Source organism: Mesocricetus auratus, unplaced genomic scaffold (genome assembly GCF_017639785.1).
Source record: "Mesocricetus auratus isolate SY011 unplaced genomic scaffold, BCM_Maur_2.0 Super-Scaffold_100006, whole genome shotgun sequence".
NCBI classification, from domain to species: Eukaryota; Metazoa; Chordata; class Mammalia; order Rodentia; family Cricetidae; genus Mesocricetus; species Mesocricetus auratus.
The window spans coordinates 25,385,966-25,406,643 of record NW_024429190.1 but is presented as its reverse complement, the minus strand read 5'-3'; the positions used below and the strand labels follow the sequence as shown (position 1 = coordinate 25,406,643).

Sequence of the window (20,678 nt, the reverse complement as noted above, 5' to 3'; positions counted from 1 at the left end):
GTAAAGTCATAAGTATTTTGCCTTGTTTTGCTGTGGCAAGTGTTCCCTTTACTCTTCTGGTAACAGAAATTTGGTGTCTTTGTAATACTATTTATTCTATCTGACAGCATGAAGTGTCTGACCTGTGTCTTTTTACATATATGTTACACATTGGTTCCTGTTTCCTTTACATGTATAGAATTTTGTTTTCTTAGTGTGAAATTATTATAATTTATTTAAAACGTTGACTAAGATTTCCAGTAGTATGTCAGACTGTCAATCATGAAGATCTTGGTTAGCCTTACTAATTGCAAAGAAGTTACAGTTCTTTCTTAGATAACCCTTACTTGATAATAACATTGTTTTACTTCTGTTAAGTAGTATTTAGAGGTTTGTAAGTAAAGTGAGTATTCCTTTATTTGATTTGCATCAAGATTTACATTTAATATGTTTTCCTTATAGAAGGAACTAATGAACATTATGCTTCCCCCAGACACTAACAGATTATACAAAATTGATCTTATGACTACTTCCTCAGAGGTTACTACAAGAATCTTGACCCCTAACATCCCAACTACTAGGACAGACCCCCCCCCAAAACATCCCAACAGACACATCTAAAGGTAAAAAGATAGAGTCTTTATGTAGAGTTTAGGGCATAGTAGATGTGCGCTTACACAAGTAACCTTGGGGATGAAAACAAACTGGTTCAGTTATATATTAACAAAGGAATAAAATGGCCCAAACCCTTGGCCAATTTTGTGACTAAAAGAGCTATTCACAACAGCAAAATTGCCCTTGGTCTGTAGGATAGAAATGGGGCCCTTGTATAGTGGCACTCACCTTTGATCCTAGCACTTCAGAGGCAGAGTCAGGTAAATCTCTGAATTTGAAGGCAGCCTATTCTGCATAGTGAGTTCTAGGTCTGTCAGGGCAACATAGGGAGACTTGGTCTCAAAAAAAAAAAAAAAAGATGAGATCATCTATAAGCCTTGTTCCGCATCCATTCTCTTGAAAGTCCTGAAATTACATAGATAGTAATATTAGTACATTCAGTCCTTAACATCATACCTCTAGTCTTTTTCACAGATTGAGGCTACGATTCTCGATAGTCCAATTACTGAGACACCATTTCAAAGGTGAATTGCCTATAGAAAACATCAGATCTTTGGCAGACAACCAAGACAGCTAATGATCTTTAATTACTAAGTAGATAACATTGTCACTTCAAACAAAACCAAGTACACAAAGTGTTTCTCCATAGTATCATTACCAGTTGAGACTACTGAGAATCAGTTTGCCTGGAGGAGAACTCTTATCTTCTTGAGCCAGGTGTGAAGGAAATTGACTGGTAAGTGACTAACACTTTTACACATTGAACTGGTCCTGGAGACTAGCATATCTTTGTTGTGCACAGCATAATCTTCAAGGACTGCACAGTGTGGGCCTGAGGCATACCTTATATATACAATGGACAGAGAGTCAATTTAAAATTCATGAAGAGATTTTTTTCTACTTACCAGTGTTAAAGGTCTGCATTCTTCTGCCTTAAAATTGTCATCTTTTTCTGGTTCTGTGCTATTTTCTTCTAAAGCAGTGGATCTCAACCTTCCTAGTGCTGCAACCCTTTAATACAGTTCCTCATGTTGTGAACCCCCATACCCATGAAATTATGTTTATTGCTACTTTATAACTGTAATTTTGTTATTGTTATGAATCAGTGTAACTAGAGATTTTTCCAAAGGGGTTGTTGCTACACACAGTTTGAAAACCACTGTTCTAATGGGTCTCAAAATTTCATCTCCCGATCACTTAACAGAATCAGAGAGTGAAGAAGATAGAATGGTCTATCTGTGTAGTAGCGTTAGAGAATGATGGGAATTCTCTGAAGAAGACTACCCCATAATGCCCAACCTAACACCTCTTGAGAGCCTTTACTGCTAGGTTAAGGACCTTTTAAAATATTCTAAAACTTGGAAACCTTTAGGTCCTAACTCCGGGTTGTATCATGCTGAACTCTTAGAACAAAACAATGCAGTCTACAAACTTCAAGAGACAGGTCTAAGACTCTCCTATTGTTTTCCATTGTGTCCCCAAACTGGATCCAATTCCTGAATGACCCTCTGGTTTCTTGTGAGGTCCCACGCTTTCAAATGCCTCTTAAAAGTCCCAGCCAGCAGGCTGAGCATTGGTGGTGAATGCCTTTAATCCCAGCACTCGGGAGGCAGAGGCAGGCTGATCTCTGAGTTCGAGATCAGTCTGGTCTACAGAGTGAGTGCCAGAATAGGCTTCAAAGCTACACAGAGAAACCCTGTCTTGGAAAAAAAAAAAGTCCCAGCCAACACTCTAGACATCATCCAGTACTCTAAATGGAGCACTGCAGATTCCTAAGCCAAATATTGAGTAGTGCCATTGCCAAAGACAGATATGTAAATCATTTGCCTGACTCTTCTTGTTGCTGTGACTGCCTGACAAAGGGAGTTAAACAGCTGCACTGAATTTTTTGACACTATTTCCTACACTAGTGTCCGGAAGTCAGTTAACAGACTCTTAACTACTTCATGACAACAGTTAGCATTTGCTTTGGTACTGGTGTTACTTATATAGAAAAGGGTACGGTATAACGGGCTAGAGACTTGGCTCTGCGTTTAAGAGCTCTTGTTATTTCAGAGACTCAGGTTCAATTCCCAGCAGCCACATGGTGGCTTAAAACTGTCCAGTTCCAGAGGATCCAGAACTCTTATGATTAACCTGGGTACCAGGAATGCATGTGCTACGTATGCAGGCAGAACACCTAACATGCAAATAAAGCCCCCCAAAAATTTAAGGACTATAAAGTAAATCACACAATATATATATATATATATATATATATATATATATATATATTTGGAAAAATGATGATGTTTTACCAAATAATATTTCTTGACAAACTGAAATACTACCTACTATTTAATGACTCAAAAATCTTGTCATCCAACTAAAGAAAATGTAGCATTTCAGCATGCCCTCTCAGAAATTATTTTTAGGGAGGAAATTGAATTATACAGTGATATGACACCTTTTAAAGGTTCTTACTGTGTTTGGTGGCAGCAGTGGCTAGGGTGGGAAATGTGGCTTCAAACCTACCCTATCCTACCCCAAGCCTAATGAAGGTAGCTCCAGTTTTGGGAGCACTGTATGTTAGGCCTCCACCAGGTTCTCTGGCTAATTTGGCCTGTAAGATCATGTCCTAGATTTAAACAGACTTCTGTAAGGAATATGTTTCTTAAATCTTGGCATAAAAACATTTGGGGGGGGTTGAGATTGGGTTTCTCTGTATTGTTTTGGAACTTGTCCTGGAACTCACTCGGTAGACCAGGCTGGTCTCAAACTCACAGAAATCCACCTGCCTCTGCCTCCTGAGTGCTGGGATTAAAGGGGTGGGCCACCAACGCCCTGCTTAGGCATCAAGACTTTTTTTTCCAAGAGCAAATAAACGTATTCAAATATTGGAAAGAGCCAATGATCACCAGAACTTGTGTTTTCAGCATTAATTGCAAAACATTCAAATATTTTACCTGTATTAATATCCTGGAACAGAAATCTATGTTTGTATCAATTACAAACATTTCACAAATCCTCTAATTATAAAAAAACCTACAAAACTATCCTGATTTGAAATTTTTATTAGCAGTATGGTTTTCTAAGTAGTAAGTTTTCTATTTTGGGGGGGGATGAATAAGGATGGTCTCTGCCCCCTGTAAATTTTCCTGCTATGTTTGTTTGAGTCAAAACAGATGTTATCATAAAGAAAATAGGACTGTTAAATCTTTTTACATACACTAAAATAGTAAAATTTATGTGTAATCCTAGATAACTGAGCATCTAAATGGAATCAGAAAACAGGTTATTAAAAATATATCATTTATCTTCTTTTGGTTTTGCTTTTTTATATGATATAGCATGAATTCTAACTGTTCTTAATAATAAAACCCAGAGTCAGATTTTGTTGTATGTATTGAAAGAAGAGAGAAGTAAAGGAGTCAGCCACTAGATAGACTTATTACCTCTACTGAATCCTCAAACCAAATAGGTAATCTTGTCTGTAGGAATCCTCAGACTGAATGCAATGAGCTCCTGTCTCCTCCCTCCTTATATTTGTCTCGCTGCCCAGCCATATCCCTCCTGTGTCTACCTCCCTAGTGCTGGAATTAAAAGCATGTGACTCCCAAATACTGGGATTAAAGGTGTGAGCCACCACTGCCTGGCTCTGTTTCTCTTGTAGACTGGATCAGTCACGTATAGCCCAGGGTGGCCTTGAACTCACAGAGATCTATCTGCCTCTGAGTGCTGGTATTAAAGGTGTGTAACACCACTGTCTGGCCCAACTTTGCACTCTGATCTTCAGGTAAGCTTTATTTGTTACATAATAAACAAAATAATCACATTTCCCCTTTTTCTGTCTAAGAAATAGAATGACATTATAACTAATACAAGAAAGACTATGCAATAAATACAATTACTATTTACAGGCAATAAATACATCAACAATATCTACTTCATTTGCATTTGACAAATTCAGAAAAATATACTATATCTATTCTATCTTGGTAAGTCCATAAAGTTGTACCTAATTCATTTTCTATCTTGAAACCTTATACACTTTATAGTTCTTAGTGAATTTCTTTTCTGAATCTGGTAACAAGGCAAACTATAACTATAACTAAAATGTCTTCAACTCAATCAGACCTGAGAAGGAAATAATATTACTTGCGTAAGCAGGAAGGGCAAGCAAGCAACTTCCAAAAAATGAGAAATGACAGAAACAGCCAGCTGCCTGGACAGTCACCCAGCATTCCTCTGGAATGTTGGGAGAATCCATCTTCGGCCTATAGGCTTAGCATATCTGACAGCTTTTGTGTGAAGTAGGATATTCTGAAAGGGTGTGTTACCTTGTCTTGGCAAAGTTCCCCAGTCCTTTCTTTTGTGTCTTGCTTGTCCAATTAGTATAGCATACTATCAGCATTCAAGGCAAGGATGATTTCTTGCCCAGTGGCTTACTTTTGCCAAAAAGTAAACTCCATGTGACATTTCTTCAATGCCTATCATCTTCTCCGAAGTAAATTGGTGCTGCCAGGAACAGACATGTCTCATTGTCATTAAAAAGAAGAAGAACCTATGTTACTAAAACATCTTAAATGCTATATTCTGTAGCTCTCTGAAGTATTTGAAGACAACATGTCTATTTAAGCTAACTCTTTTGACCTTGAAAACACACCTAATATGACTACAAATCTAATTGTAATAGGAGTCTAATTACTAACCTACATTTCCTTACTATCCTAAATAGTTGGTAATAACTTTCAAGGACTAGAAATTTGCATTACATTGTTAAATAAGCTGTATAGGCACAATACTTCATACAAGAGTAGAAATGTATATACATTATGTCCAAATTTTTGTCAATATACCAAAGTTGCATACACTATACAAAAGTTCAATCCAATGTAAAATATTTAAAACTAGTAGTTGCATTTTAAAAGTAGATTCAATAATCTATCTTTTTATCTTATCTATATCCTCCCTTTTTTATTTTCAGAGTAGATTCAATAATCTACCCTCTTACCTTATCATATCTGTATTCCCTTTTTTCTTTTCAAAATAAGAACCCTGAATCTAATATCCTTTGGTTAGCTTTTTTTCTGACCACGACCAATAACAACTTGCAACCAATCCCCCTAAACAATGAGAAATATCCATAACCCACTGAATAACCAAAACCATCCAGCCCACCTCTTTGGAATGTGTTCTTAAATTTACTTCCTGCTGTCTGGTGGTAATCTTTAGGGGATCCTGAAAAGAAAAACAAATGGGTTAATTGTCAAGTTCTGGGAGAGGTAGCAGTATCATTTATTGTCCAGTGTCTAGATTAATGGGACAGTTCAGGGCTTGTCTCAAGTCCTGGCTAGAGTAGTTTGTGAGACTGGATCATCTCAGCTAACCACCTTGAAATTGTTCTGAGCAGTTTGTAGTTCAAAGCCGATCTTTAGTGGTATGACCATAGTCCTGATGGAATCATTGTTGTGGGGTTCCATCTTCTTTTTAGAGACTTCAGAGATCGCATTAGGTCAGATTATTCCTTTTCTGGGTAATTTTTCCCCAATAGTTCTCCCTTCTACTTTGGATTTTTATTTGTATACACAGTTCTGTCTGCATGTATGCCTGCAGACAAGAATAGGAAACCAATTCTCATTACAGGTGGTTGTGAGCCACCATGCGGTTACTGGGAATTGAACTCAGGACATCTGGAAGAGCAACCAGTGAGTGATCCTAACTGCTGAGCCATCTCTCCAGTCCTCATGTTTCCCATTTTTAAATGTGGGAAAAAACTCTCTTTTAACTAATTTCTCCCTTTAAGGATTCCCAATTTTCTCACCAAATCTGCCTTTGATGATGATGAAGATATGAGGCTGACTGCTGCTGTATAGAACAGTAACGCCTGACTCATCTTCAAGGCAGTTATCTAGTTTGGTAGCATCCCAAAAAGGGGGTCCAGGGAAATCCCACCAGGAAAGAAAAAAGGAAAATGTAGCCAGTGGGCCAGTGCTCTGGAAGCTAAGCTCATTTGGTTTTCACAGCAGAAAAAGTCTACAAGGGCAAGAGAAATGGCCCCATGGCAAGGGCACTCTTGCAGAGGACCTGTGTTCAGTTCACCACACACCTCAAGTGACTAACAGCCTCCTATAAACTCTTATCTCCAAGGGTTCCCATATCCTCTTGTTCAGATACACAAACACAGTTTAAAAATCACAAAATTAAATGTGTAGAAAGAAGAAAAGGTCTGCAAATTTAGAAAGTGGTTGCTGCTTTCCAGACTATTCAAGGGAGTAATATCCTTGAAGGTGGAGGTGAGAAGCAAAATTGAAAGGAAGGGAATCTTTTCTAAGTCTATTTTTTGCCTATGTTTAGCCAGACCAGTGAACTCCTCTAGCAAAATAGAGAAGGTATATTTTCCTGAGATAAAGAACCAAACAAAATTTAGAACTGAATGGCAGTACCAAAGGTAGTCATGTGCTATACTGAAGAAAGATCACTGAGAATGCCACTATTGAGAACATTGTGGTCCTGCATACATCCTCTACCTGGCTATTATGGGCTTATATATGCACACACGCCAAACTCATCCAGAAAAGATGGTAGGGGTGCACAACCTTAATCCCAGCACTTTGGAAGCAGCAGAGGCAGGCAGATTTCTGTGAGTTTGAGGCCTATTTCTCTGGGCTACACAGAGAAACCCTTTCTCAAAAAAAAAATTACTTGAACTTGATGCTTGGAGATCTGCAACAGTGAGACCCAAAATCTACAAACTGTTCATCCAGACATACCATATACTTACTTGAACTCAATGTAAACTGATGACTAAGAATGACTAGACTTTTGAGGAAACTCCAACATTAAAACTGCCAAAGAATATAGGATGTTCTCAGATACATAGGAGAGTGTACCAGGTTTTTTCTTTTGGGCCACCAACCAGCTCCCAAATCATGGCACAGAGACTAATTTTGTGTAGACGGAAGTTACTGTCCAGCCGGCCCTGCAGCCATTCAGTCTTAAACATACAGAAACTTATATTAATTATAAACTGTTTGGCCTATTGCTCAGGCTTATTACAAATAAACTCTTGTGCCAACATCATCCAGCTAGCATTCTAAATCTTAATGTAAATAGTTGCACACTTTTTAGAAAGTAGAGCATGAAAGCAGGGATGTTGTAAAAAAGAAATTGTATCAGAATAAAATACTCCATCTGTCTAGTGGCTTCCAAAATGCTAACAGGAAGGACATTTGTCTTAGTTGGGATTTCTGTTGCTGTGATAAAACATCCTTAACAAAAAGCAAATTGGAGAGAAAAAGGGTTTATTTCATAAAAGACTTTCAAGTCACACTGCATCACTAAGGAAGATCAGAAAGGAATTCAAGGCAGGAACTGAGGCAGAAGCCATAGAGCAACCCCATGGCTTGCTCAGCCTGCTCCTATAACCCAAGACCACCTACCAGGGATGGAGGCTGGGCCCTCCCTACATCAATCAATAATCAAGAAAACGCCTGACAGAGTTGACTATAGGCCAGTCTTCTGGAGGCATTTTCTCAATTGAGAGTCCTTCTTCCCAGATGACTAGTTTTTGTCAAGTTGACATAAAACTAAGCAAGGACAGACATGAAGGAGAAAATTAAGGTTTCCTAAAACTGGCTCATTACTCTCTTAAAGATCTTATAAATTGCCTAGTACAACAGATTTTTTATTCTTTATTATTTGTCTTAGTTTTTTTCAGTTGCTGTGACAAAACAACATGACCAAGGCATCTTTAATAACCAAAGCATGTAATTTGGGGCTCATGGTTCTAGAGGGTTAGAATCCATAGACATCATTGTGGTGAACATGGCAGCAGTGTCTGAGAGCTTACATCTGATCCACAAGCAGTAGGGGGTGTTACTCCTGCTCCTATAAGGCCCACCAACTAGGGACCAAGTATTCACATATATGAGACTGTTCTCATTCAAGCCACCACATTATTATATTCAGACTGCTAGACTTAAAGAAGCTACTAAAAGATCTCAAAGAGGGAAGAAAAAACATTATTTCCAATCTAGAATTCTGTGCTCAGACAAAATCTAGCCAGGCAAGAAGCTGAAGTAACTGTGTCATTAACTTACATGGTCTTGATTTTTTTTAACTCCCATCTGTCCTTCCTTAGAAACTGGATGATGTGTTTCACCAAACAAGGGAGAGTAGTCTAAGAAGCTGGGGGGTCATTGAACCTTCACTGCACAGAAACACAGGAAAGAGCAATTATGGAGGGTCTCAGGGTAACTACTGTGAGGAGTTAGTAGAATGGGAGTCCAAGAAGAGGTCTTTAGGAAACTTAAAGTGTCTCAGTATATGGAACATGTAAAGAGTAGAATAGATGTTGGAACATAAAGAAAAGAGATGAGCACATGGGAAACTACGTGACACATTTAAAATATGCTAAATATGTATTTCAGATGACTGTCCCCGTCAGAAGAATAAATCTGAAGTTGTAATTTTTCAGAAGTATGATGTTTGTTTAATCATCAGATTCTGGAATTTTGTCATTAAAATACAATAATATATTTGTTGTTAATTTCTAGATTGATTTTTTCAGACATCTTATTCTACAATTGCATTCAGTGATATGCACACTGTAGAAGCTGTTTTCAAAAACAAAAATTTGCAGGAGGTTGCTAACAAAAGGAAGTTTGCACCTTGCTTAAGAAAATCTTTTTAACTTTCAGGAATAATGGTAAGTTTTAGTGTCTATAATCAAAAGAATTAAGAAATATCTCCACTTTTTGGATTGGCATGGATGAGACAATATCACTGATATCTCCAAGACATTTAAGGGATGTTGGATTTTGTCAAACATCTACTGAGATGATGATGTGGTTTTCCTTTTTTAGTTTGTTTACATGGTGGATTACATTGATGGATTTTTTTAATGTTGAACCCTCCCTGCATCTCTGGGATGAAGCCTACTTGATCATGGTGGATGATTTTTCTAATGTGTTCTTAGATTCAATTTTCCAGTGTTTTATTGAGTATTTTTGCATCAATATTCATGATGGGATACTGGTCTGTAGTTCTCTTTCTTAGTTGTGTCTTTGTGTGGTTTGGGTACCAGGGTAATTGTAGCCTCATAAAAAGACTTTGGCAATGGCCCTTCTGCTTCTATTGTGTGGAAAAATTTGAGGAGTGTAAGGTACATTCTTCCCACCAGTCTGATTCCAGAGCCACATAAGTCCCAAATGAACACTATATTGATTATGAAGCTGTTGACCATTTGTTATGGTTTCTTGTTGGCTATCTCTGACTTAATTATTAACCCATAAATGCTAATATGATTATTTCCACGTGGTCTTCTCTTACCAGAGAAAGGGTACAGACCTCTTACTTCTCTTGTGTCCTACATGGTGACTGACTGTGCCTCTGTTTCCCAGAATCCTCCTTGAATCCTAGTCTTACCTATCTTGCTTCCCTATTGGCCAACAGTGCATTATTTATTAACTAATAAGACAAATGTATACACAAAAGGGCTTCTCCTATCAGAGGAGTGTTGGTATTAACTCTTCTTTGAATTTCTGGTAGAATTTTGCACTGAAACCATCTGGCCCTGAGCTTTTTTTTTTTTTCGGTTAGGAGACTTTTGATGACTGCTTCTACTTCATTAGGGGCTATAGGTCTATTTAAATTGCTTGTCTGTTCTTGATTAAATTTGATGGGTGATATCTATCCAGAAAATTGTCTATTTCCCATAATTTTTCAAATTTTGTGGAGTACAGGTTTTCAAAGTATGACCTGATGATTCTCTGGATATCCTCAGTGTCTGTTGTTATGTCCCCCTTTTCATTTCTGATTTTCTTAATTTGCATGTTCTCTCTCTGCATTTTGGTTAGTTTGGATAAGGGTTTATCTATCTTGTTGATTTTCTTGAAGACCCAACTCTTTGTGTCATTGATTCTTTGTATTGTTTTCTTTGTTTCTGCTTTATTGATTTCAGCCCTCAATTTGATTATTTCCTGGCACCTACTCCTCCTGGGTGAGTTTGCTCCTTTTGTTCTAGAGCTTTCAGTTGTGCTGCCTATTCTCTAGTGTGGCTATTCTCCAGTTTCTTCATGTGAGAACTTGGTACTGTGAACTTCCCTCTTAGCATTACTTTCAAGTGTTTCATGATTTGAGGTATGTTTTGTCTTCATTTTCATTTAATTATAGGAAGTCTTTAATTTCTTTTTTTCTTCCTTGACCCAGGAGTGATGCAATTGAGCATTGTTCAATCTCCATGAGTTTGTAGGCTTTCTGCACTTTGTGTTTTTGTTGAATTCCAACTTTAAAGTGTGGTGATATGATAAGATACAGGTGGTTATCCCAATTTTTTTGTATCTGTTGAGGTTTGCTTTGTTGCAGAGTATGTGTTAAATTTTAGAGAAGGTTCCATGTGATGCTGAGAGGAAGGTATATTCTTTTGTGTTTAGATAAAATGTTCTATAGATGTCTGGTAAATCCAATTGGGTCATAACTTTTGTTAGTTCCTTTTTTTTTGTTAACTTTCTATGTGGTAGTCCTGTCCAGTGGTGAGATTGGGCTGTTGACGTGTCCCACTATAAGTGTGTGGGGTTTTATGTGTGATTTGAGATTTAGTAGTATTTCTTTTACAAATGTGGGTGCTTTAATATTTGGGGCATAGATGCTCATAATTGAGACTTCATCTTGATGGACTTTTCCTATGATGGATATGAAATGACCTTCTTCTCTTTTGATTAATTTTAGTTGGAATTCTAACTTGTTAGATACTAGAATAGCTACACCAGCTTGTTTCCTAGGACCGTTTGATTGGAAAATCTTTTCAAAACACTTTACTCTGAGGTAATGTCTGTTTTTGGAGTTGAGGTGTGTTTCTTGTATGCAAGAGAAGAATGGATTCTGTCTTCATATTCATTCTGCTAGCCTGTGTCTTTTCATAGGTGAGTTAAGACTATTGATATTGAGGGATATTAATGACCATTAATTGTTGACTCCTGTTTCTTTTTTGTTTTTGGTGGTGGTATTGTGTGTGAACTTCCCTTCTTGTTTGTTTTTGGCTGTTGGTAAAGTGGGATTATCTATTGCTTATGTTTTTGTGGATATAGTTAACTTCCTTGAGTTGGAGTTTCCCTTCCAATATTTTCTGAAGGACTGGATTTGTGGATATGTATTGTATAAATCTGGCTTTGTCATGGAATATCTTGTTTTCTCCATCTATAGTGATAGAAATCTTTGCTGGATATAGTAGTCTAGGCTGACATCCATGGTCTCTTAGTGTTTGAAGAACATCTATCTAGGACCTTCTAGCTTTCAGTATTTCCAGGGAGAAGTCAGGTGCAATTCTGATAGGTCTGCCCTCACATGTTACTTGATCTTTTCCCTTAATATTCTTTCTTCATTCTGTATGTTTGATGTTTTGATTATTATGTGGTGAGGGTTTTTTTGTTGTTGTTGTCCACTCTATTTGGTGTTCTGTAAGCTTCTTGTACTTTCATAGGCATGACCTTCTTTAATTTGGGAAAGTTTTCTTCTAAGATTTTGTTGAATATGTTTTCTGCACCTTTGAGCTGCGCTTCTTCACCTTCTTCTATACCTATTGTTCTTAGATTTAGTCTTTTCATGGTGTTCCCTATTTCCTGGATATTTTGTGTTAAGGATTTATTGGTCTTCAGATTTTCTTTGATCGACGAATCTATTTCCTCTAGTTTATCTTCAGCACATGATATTCTCTCTCCCATCTCTTGTATTTTGTTGGTTGTGTTTGCATCTGTAGTTCCTGATCATTTACCCAGATTTTCTATTTTCAGAATTCCCTCGGTTTGTGTTTTCTTTATTGTCTCTATTTCAATTTTCAGGTCTTGAACTGTTTGAATTGTTTCCTTTATCTGTTTGAGTTTTTTTCTTGGCTTTCCTTGCTTTCTTTAAGATATTTGTTGGTTACTTATAATTTTTGGTTTGTTTTTTCTTCCCTTTTTAAAGGTATTTTCTCTTTTCCTCTTTGGGAGTCTGTATCATCTGCTTTGGGATGTTCAGGTCTTGCTGGTGTAGAATTTCTAGACTCTGGTGGTTTTGTATTAGTTTTTATGTTGTTTAATGTGTCTGCAGTCTTCCCATTGCTTCTTCCAATGGGTGCATGTGGGGGGTCTCTCCCTTTTCTGGAGGATATGGGTCCAAGGCCCTCTCCAGGTGAATGCAGGTGGATCCAAGACTCAAATTGCAGCAGATGCTAGATGGCTTTCTCTTCTAGTGAGTGCCAGTCCAAGATAGGAATGGCAGCAGATGCTGGATGTCTGGCGTTTGCCTCCTGGTCTCTCACTTCCAGTGGGTCCAGGTCCAAGACTGGGATGGCAGCAAATGCTGGCTGGCTGGGTCTGCCTCCAGGTCTCTTTGGGGGTTTGGTGGTGGAACGGGACTGGGGGACATGTTTCAGGGGACTCAAGCAGGGGAAACTGGCAGGAAAAGGCCAGGCACTCACCTCTTCCTGTGTATGCTGGTCCAAGATTGGCATGCTGATGGCGGCAGATGCTGGATGGCTAGGTCTGTTTCTAGGTCTCTGGGGGTTTGGTGGTGGGACAGGACTGGGGGCTGCATTTCAGGGGACTCAAACAGGGAAAACTGGGCAGGAAATGTCCCAACACTCACCTCTTCCAGTAGGTGCGGGTCCAAGACTGGGATGGAGGTAGATGCTGGTTGGCTGGGTCTACCTCCAGGTCTCTCTGGGGGTTCCGTGACAGGACTGCACTGGGGGCCACGTTTTAGGGGACTCAAGCAGTGGAAGCTTGGCAGGAAACAGCCCAGTACTCACCTCTTCCTGTGTGTACCAGTCCAAGACTGATATGGTGATCAGGCTTGCCACTTACTATGTTGATCCTACCTATCCAAGAGAATGGGAGATCTTTCCATTTTTCTGATATCTTCTTCAATTTCATCTTTAAAGACTTGAAGGGGGAATGAGAACACAAGGGAGCAGGATGGTCAAGTGCAGGAGGGATGCAGTGGAGGAGCAATGAAAGAGATATCTTAATAGAGAGAGCCACTATGGGATTTGGGAGAAACCTAGTGCTAGAGCAATTCCCAAGAATCCAGAAGGATGGCCCCAGCCTGAACTGTAATCAGATTGGTTAATACTCCAACATAGAGCATTCTTCCAGTAATTGATGGAACCAGATACGGAGATTCACAACCAAGCACCAGGCCAAGCTCTGGGAATACAGTCGAAGAGAGTCGTAGTATATGAGCAAGGGAGGTCAAGATCAAGATGGAGAAATCTACAGAGACAGCTGAACCAAGCTTGTGGAAACTCATGAAATCTAGACCAACAGCTGTGGAGACTCCACGGGACTGAAGTAGGCTCTCCATATGTGGGAGACAATTGTGAAGCTTGGACTATCTGAGGGGCCTCTGGCAATAGAACCATGATACAAACCTGGTACATGAGGTAGCTTGTAGGAGCCCATTCCCTGTGGTGGCATGCCATGCTCATCTTAATGCATGGGAGAGAGGCTTGGCCCTGCCCCAACCTATTGTGTCAAACTTTCTTGATACCTTTTGAGAGCCCTTACCCATGAGGAGGAGAGGACTGGAGGTGAGCTGGGGGAGGAAAAGGGGGCCAGGAGGGGGTAGGAGAGAGAACTATGGTTGGAATGTAAAATGAAATTTAAAAGAATAAATAATAAAAAAGTTTTTCCATTCGGCATGTTACTATTGTTTAAAGTGAACATTTAAATATCAGCAATCAGGCTAAATTATTTGCCACAGTTGTATGTCTATCAAAAATATGTGCTTCTCCTTCTGGAGTAGAATTATGAGAAATTGCCACCCAACAGGAATTCTATTTCTCAGACTTCATAACAGCTAGGGAGTACTTGTGATAATTTATTCTCAGTGGGACATCAGTCAGTAGACTTACAGAACAAATTATTTTAGTATTTTTACACTTACACATTTGTGTGTCTGAGTCTGTTTGTGCGAACATGTGCTAGGCAGAGGACTACCTGCAGGAACTGGTTCTTTCCTTCCACCATGTGGGTTCCATGGATCAAATACAGGTCATCAGTGTTGGAAGCAAGCGCCTTTACTGGCTTAGCTGTCTTGCCAGACCAAGAGCTTTATCTGTGACTGGATCTTTATCCTCATTTGTTTTGTCATTTCTTTTTCTGATTCAGTACAGATGATCACAATTCCTGAGTGATGTGGAGTCATAAAATGGAAGGGGACAGGCCTTCATTTATTTAGCTAGGAAAGCAGGCCCCTAGGACTAGAGACTAGGGCTTTATTGTGAGCAAAAATACACTACCATGTTAAACTGCTAAACTATAGGGTATAGTTTAGCAATTAGAACTACCTTAATTTAGTATACTCACCTTGCTAACATGGCAGGTTTGTTTATCACCTTAAATATTTATCGAATGACTAACAAAATGAATATTCTTGTATCAAGAAGTGGTATTTTCAATATCAGCATATGAATAGCTAATAAGCATATAAAATGTGCTTAACATTTCCAACCATGGAAATGTAAATTAAAGCCACAATAAGATGCTAGTGTAATAGACTGCATAAAATAAAGGGCAAATATAAAAAGTGTTTGCAAATATGTATACCAAAATGAGCATCCATGTATTACTGATGGAAGAGTAAAATGATAGTCACTAAATGTGATGTTTATATAACACAGAACCATTGCTGTTGATATTTTACAACCATAGGAGTGTCAGAATAAGAAAAGGTGGTAGCTACTGTTTAGCGTGCAAAGGCCAAAGCCAGTGCCTCAGGGTAGTGTTAGATCCCGATGCCAACCCAGATCCAGACTTCACTGCAACTATAGCTATTGTAGAGTTCTTTAAAAATATGAAGTCAGCGGGTTGAACAGATGACTCAGGGGTTAAGAGCACCATTTGCTCTTCCAGAGGATCTAGATTCAATTCCCAGCATCTACATGATAGGGCACAACTGTCTGTAACTCCAGTCTTAGGAATGCAACACACACATGGTATACAGACACACATGTAGGCAGAACATCCATTCACACAAAATAAAAATACAATGTTAAAAAAACATGTTTTTTAAAAAAAACACCTTAAACGGCTGGGCAGTGGTGGCACATGCCTTTAATCCCAGCACTTAGGAAGCAGAGGCAGAAAGATCTCTGTGAGTTTGAGACCAGCCTGATCTACAGAGAGAGTTTCAGGACATACTCCAAAACTACACAGAAAAACCCTGTCTTGGAAAACCAAAAACAAAAATCATAAATAAAGAGGTTATATAACTAGAAGGAATAACTGTTGGTACTCTTATGTTCATGATTCCTACAATCCCTAGTGAAATTCTAATCAAATAAGGCAAATGAATGGGAGGTTATATGGATAGGAGAACCGTGTTCTTCCTCATTCAGTGTGATATTTAAGCACACAGTGGTTCCAAATCTTGCTTTAAATGTCCAGGTGTGGTTGCCTGTAGGAGAGAAAGCTGAAGATAAAAAAAAGAGTTTTGAAGGAGACTTCATTTGTTCATGTTTGAATATTGTACCTTAGGAACATATTACTTATTACAAAAATGTTTTTAAATGCAACAATTTATGAATAACTCCTAAGAATTGATTAGCCAAGGAAGGCAAAACTACTGAGTTTGAACAAAATTGCTACAAAGTCACTCACACAAATTGGTGAATCTGGTTGCATACTTGATTATTTAACTTAGGAAGTATTTGTTATAAAATCCTTCCCTTGAGCTTATGAATTTTTATAGATGTTTAAGTTATAACAATTATTAAATTCAGTGTTGAGATGAAACTGAACTAAAGCCTAGACTTCTGAATCACAAATTTCAAAATGCACAACTAATTTTAAAATAAGTTTCTTTTGATTCATTTAAGATATCAGAGTAGTAATCATAATACATTAGTAAAATAGGATATTCCAAAAGTTTCAACAAATGACTACTACTGTGAGAGCACAAAGATCTCTGCCTGGCATAGTCAGTCCAGTGCTATCTAGGTTTCAGGAATTGTATTTTGAGTCAGAGTTTGAAGTCTAATGGAACTGGAATAGGAGAAGGGATGAGAGAAACATTACGAAGCAGGAAAACATAGAGTGAACTGCTAAGGCTTGCTTGTGTCATTAAAGCAATATTCAAATTAGTGTTTGCAGTGCTCAACAGCAGTGTAACAGAAATAATTGTTTGTCTTGTTTGTAATTGTTTGTTTAGAACTAAGAAATCAAAGTTTCTGACATAGAGAGCCACAGTACTCATTTAATCAAGTTCCTGATGATTTGAGGATTTACTGAGAGTTGAGAATTTCCAGCTCCATGTAAATGCCCTTGGTGATTTGTGTGTGTGTGTGTGTGTGTGTGTGTGTGTGTGTGTGTGTGTCTGTGTGTATTACATTGACACTATAAAATGATTAAAATAAGGCAGTGGTCAGATCTAGAAAGAGAAACTAAGAAATAACAATTTCAGGGCTGGAGAGTGACTCAGTGGCTGTTGCACAGGACCAGGGTTCAATTCCCAGCACTCACACAACAGCACCCAACTCCCTTCTTGCCTCTGCAGGCACCAGGAATGCTATGTGGTTCATAAACATACATAGGCAAAAACCCATACATATAGAATTTATTTTAAAAGATGAAACTGTATATTAACTGCATTACTAATACTTAGTTTCATTTAAATATTTGCTTTCCATTCACTGAGGAACATTTGTCACAAATGTAACTAGAAAGTTTCAGGTTATTTCCCCTTTGAGTATTGGAGAGTGCCATTTATTTGAATTCTACAAAAAGAACAGAAATGAAACTATGGTATGCCAGATTCATTCCTCCCCGTGTACTCTAATGTCAAGTATACTTTGCAAACATTTTCTGTACTGAAAAGGTGTTTCTGCCAGTGCACCTGCCTCTCTTCTTTGTTCAGTGGGCTCCACACCTGTTGCCAATAGCACAATTTCAAGGCAGGAAGCTGGAAACAATATTACAAAGTACTTGCATGCAGTTGTTTCCAAAACAAATTGTGGTGTTCCTAATAATCATATTAATATTTTATATAACCTGATTGTATTTTTGCCTCAACATATTTTACTCCAAAATGCCATACTCTATGCTACTATATGAATATGCCTAGTGAAATCACAGTGCAAATGTTGTCATTCTGTGACAAGGTGTCTTGTTTTTGTATCTCCCTTGGGATAGAAGATTGAGAAACTATGCTTCTGGCTCAGACTGCTTGGATTTGAGGAGTTTGCCACCTTACGCAGCCCCAACACATATTTTAAAATTGGTTTAACTTCTCAACATTAATGCAAAGAAGAAATGAAAGGGATGAAATTACAGTTGGATAATATGTATGATTAATTTTATTCCAATGCAGTACTCAGGTGTCTGCACATGTTAGGAGACTCACCAGGAATGTGGCCATTGTGGAACATGTGTGTTCACCCAAATGCAATGAGTCACAGGGCTATTTTAGGAAGACAGGTCATCTTCAGACACTTCAGAAATCTACAGAATATGGCATTTAAGATGTTTTAATAACATAGGGGATTATATTATAACAATGAGACATGTCTGCTCCTGGCAGTACCAATCTACTACAGAGACGATGATGGGCATGGAAGAAATTCCACATGGCAAACATAGTCAGTGGGCTACTTTGTGGCAAAAGTAGCCAGTGAGCAAGAAAGTGTCTTTGTCTCCATTGATGACAGTATGCTGTCCAAACTGAACAAGCAGGACACAAAAGAGAGTGACTGCAAAACCTTGCCAAGACAAGGCAGGACAGTCATTCAAAAATCCTAGTTCACAGAAAAGTCTGTCAGGTATCCTAGGCCTATAGGCTAAATATGGATGCCCCAACATTGTAGAAGAACCTTGGACAACTGTCCAGGCAGCCAGCTGTTTTAGCCATTTCCCATATTTTTTGGAAGTTGCTTGCTCACACTTCCTGCTTACTCAATTAATATTAATTCCTTCTCAGGTCTCTGAGGGAGTTGAAGACTAGATATTATAGTTATAGTTTTCCTTGTTTACCAGACTCAGAAAAGAAACTCACTAAAGAGGTATAGAGTATAAAAGTTTGAGTGACATTAGCAGATAATTTTATAATGCAAATTAGAATAGAAAGTGAATTAGCTACAACACTTTGGACTCACCAAGACAGGATAGATAGCGGAGTATTTTCTCTGAATTTGTCAAAATGCAAATGGACTAGATATTGTTGATGTATTTATTGCCTGTATATATTGTATATAGTTATTGTACTTATTGTATATGATTTTTCTTATATTAGTTATAGCCTTCTCTTTTATATTAGACAAAAAGGGGGGATTATGGTGATATATTGTTTATGATCTAATAAAGCCACAGAATATAAGAATACAAAACTAGACACAGCCAAGAAGCTGGGCAATAGTGGCACGCACCTTTAATCCTAGCACTCAAGAGACAGAGGCAGATGGATCTCTGTGAGTTCAAGACCACCCTGGGCTATGTAAGAGTGAATCAGTCTAAAAGAGCAACAGAGCTCACATCTTTAATCCCAGCACTAGATGGGTATATAAGGAAGAAGCAAAGAGTCTTCTGGCAATTAGTCTCCAGCTACGTTGAGACTAGGAATGCCCCAGCCATGTTAGAAATAAGAACTCTCTGGTAGCTTGGCTGCTTTGCTTCCCTGATCTTTAGTTTGAACCCCAATATCTGTCTCTGAGTTTTTATTATCCGTGCTACACAGGGCTACTGATGTGATAATCCAAAACGATAAATAATTTTTGGTTCAGTGTTCTGGTTGCATGAAGGCTTATTTTCCTCTCATTTACTCAGTGGTTGAGTTCCTGTAAAAGTTGGTGTATTATTAAGATCCTACAGATGTCATTCTATACAACTTGGAATTAAACAGGGAGCTTGTTTTTAACTCATGGACTCCTGGCCCTGATTGCCAGAGATTTTTGTCCCAAGGAATTCTAGGATAAGGCCGAATTGTGGGTCCTATGAATGCCTGGGGAAGTGGGTATGAATCCACAATAGTAGTATCAGCGTCTCTATTTCACACCCAACTGTTAATTTACCTCACTTATAAAAATGAGTATTGTCACCTCCAGTGTGTAGGATCAGACAATTTGCAAAATAAAATATATTAGCCATGCAAATTCATAATGATGACACTATTTACACCAGAAAAATCTGACCAGGATTATGTCATGTTTTACAAAGTACATTGTTTAAAACCAAAGAAAGCCCGAAAGGATTTTTATTGTTTTGTTCGCTTGCTGCCCATCTCCTTCCCAAACGAGAGGCAGCAACTTCAACATGTGGCAGGATTCATCCTCAGGTCTGTCGGAGGTAATGGCACAGTTTGATGGGCCACTTCACTTTAAGTCCATAAACTTGGCTTTTCAGCCCCATCTGATGCTCCTTGTGCCTTCCTTTCCTACACCAGCTACCACTGTCTCTACGTTCCCGAATGAATTTTACTCTGTGTTGCTTAACCTTTGCCTACTATAAGTTGCCCGAGGCCTTGACGTTACTGGAGATCTCCAGCATACTACACTGAGCAGGCTCCTGTCCAAGCTCGGGGGTTGGGGAGGGGTGTTCCCAGTTAGTCCTACTCTGTGGTTCTGAGGCTCCAGTGCTGTCCAGTGTTCAGCTCGCATTCCAATCTCCTTGAATCAGAGTGATTAGCCCCCTATTCCCAACCCTTGCCCCTAAGCATCCCGCCTCATATCTTCACCATGGCTGCAGGTATTGGACCCGCTGTCTCACCTGTCCCATCTACTACCAATTTTCAGGAGTTTAGGGTATTTTCATTCTGACTCGCCAGTCTGCTAGGGACTAAGGCCAGCATTTTTTCCTATTAGCCTGGGCAATCCACTTGGGCTAGATCATTCCTAGCAGAGTTGGAAGCCCTGGTGCCACCCGGTTGCCCACAAAAACTACCTATCCAGGGCAAGACCCCTCAGAAGCTGTCCTCTTGCAGGTGTAACCCGTACTCTGGGAAGCATCCGCAGATCGTGAGCCCCACGTGCAGGGCTCCAGCGCCACGCTGCAGGGTGCGGGTGCCCGTGAGCCAGCTAGCCCGGGAACGAGCACGAGCAGAGGGAGGTGGGTGCGCGAGTGAGCCCGGGAGGGAGA

At 38.9% G+C, this 20,678-nt stretch overlaps 1 protein-coding gene across 1 annotated transcript; it reads left to right on the top strand.

Annotated features, from left to right (window-relative positions):
• The first annotated feature begins 1,761 nt into the window (after positions 1-1,761).
• Dcaf16 (DDB1 and CUL4 associated factor 16) lies at positions 1,762-2,177 on the top strand. The gene is given in 3 exon segments (XM_021226527.1): positions 1,762-2,058; positions 2,060-2,094; positions 2,096-2,177. Coding segments are annotated over 3 exon segments (414 nt in total).
• Positions 2,178-20,678: the final 18,501 nt, after the last annotated feature.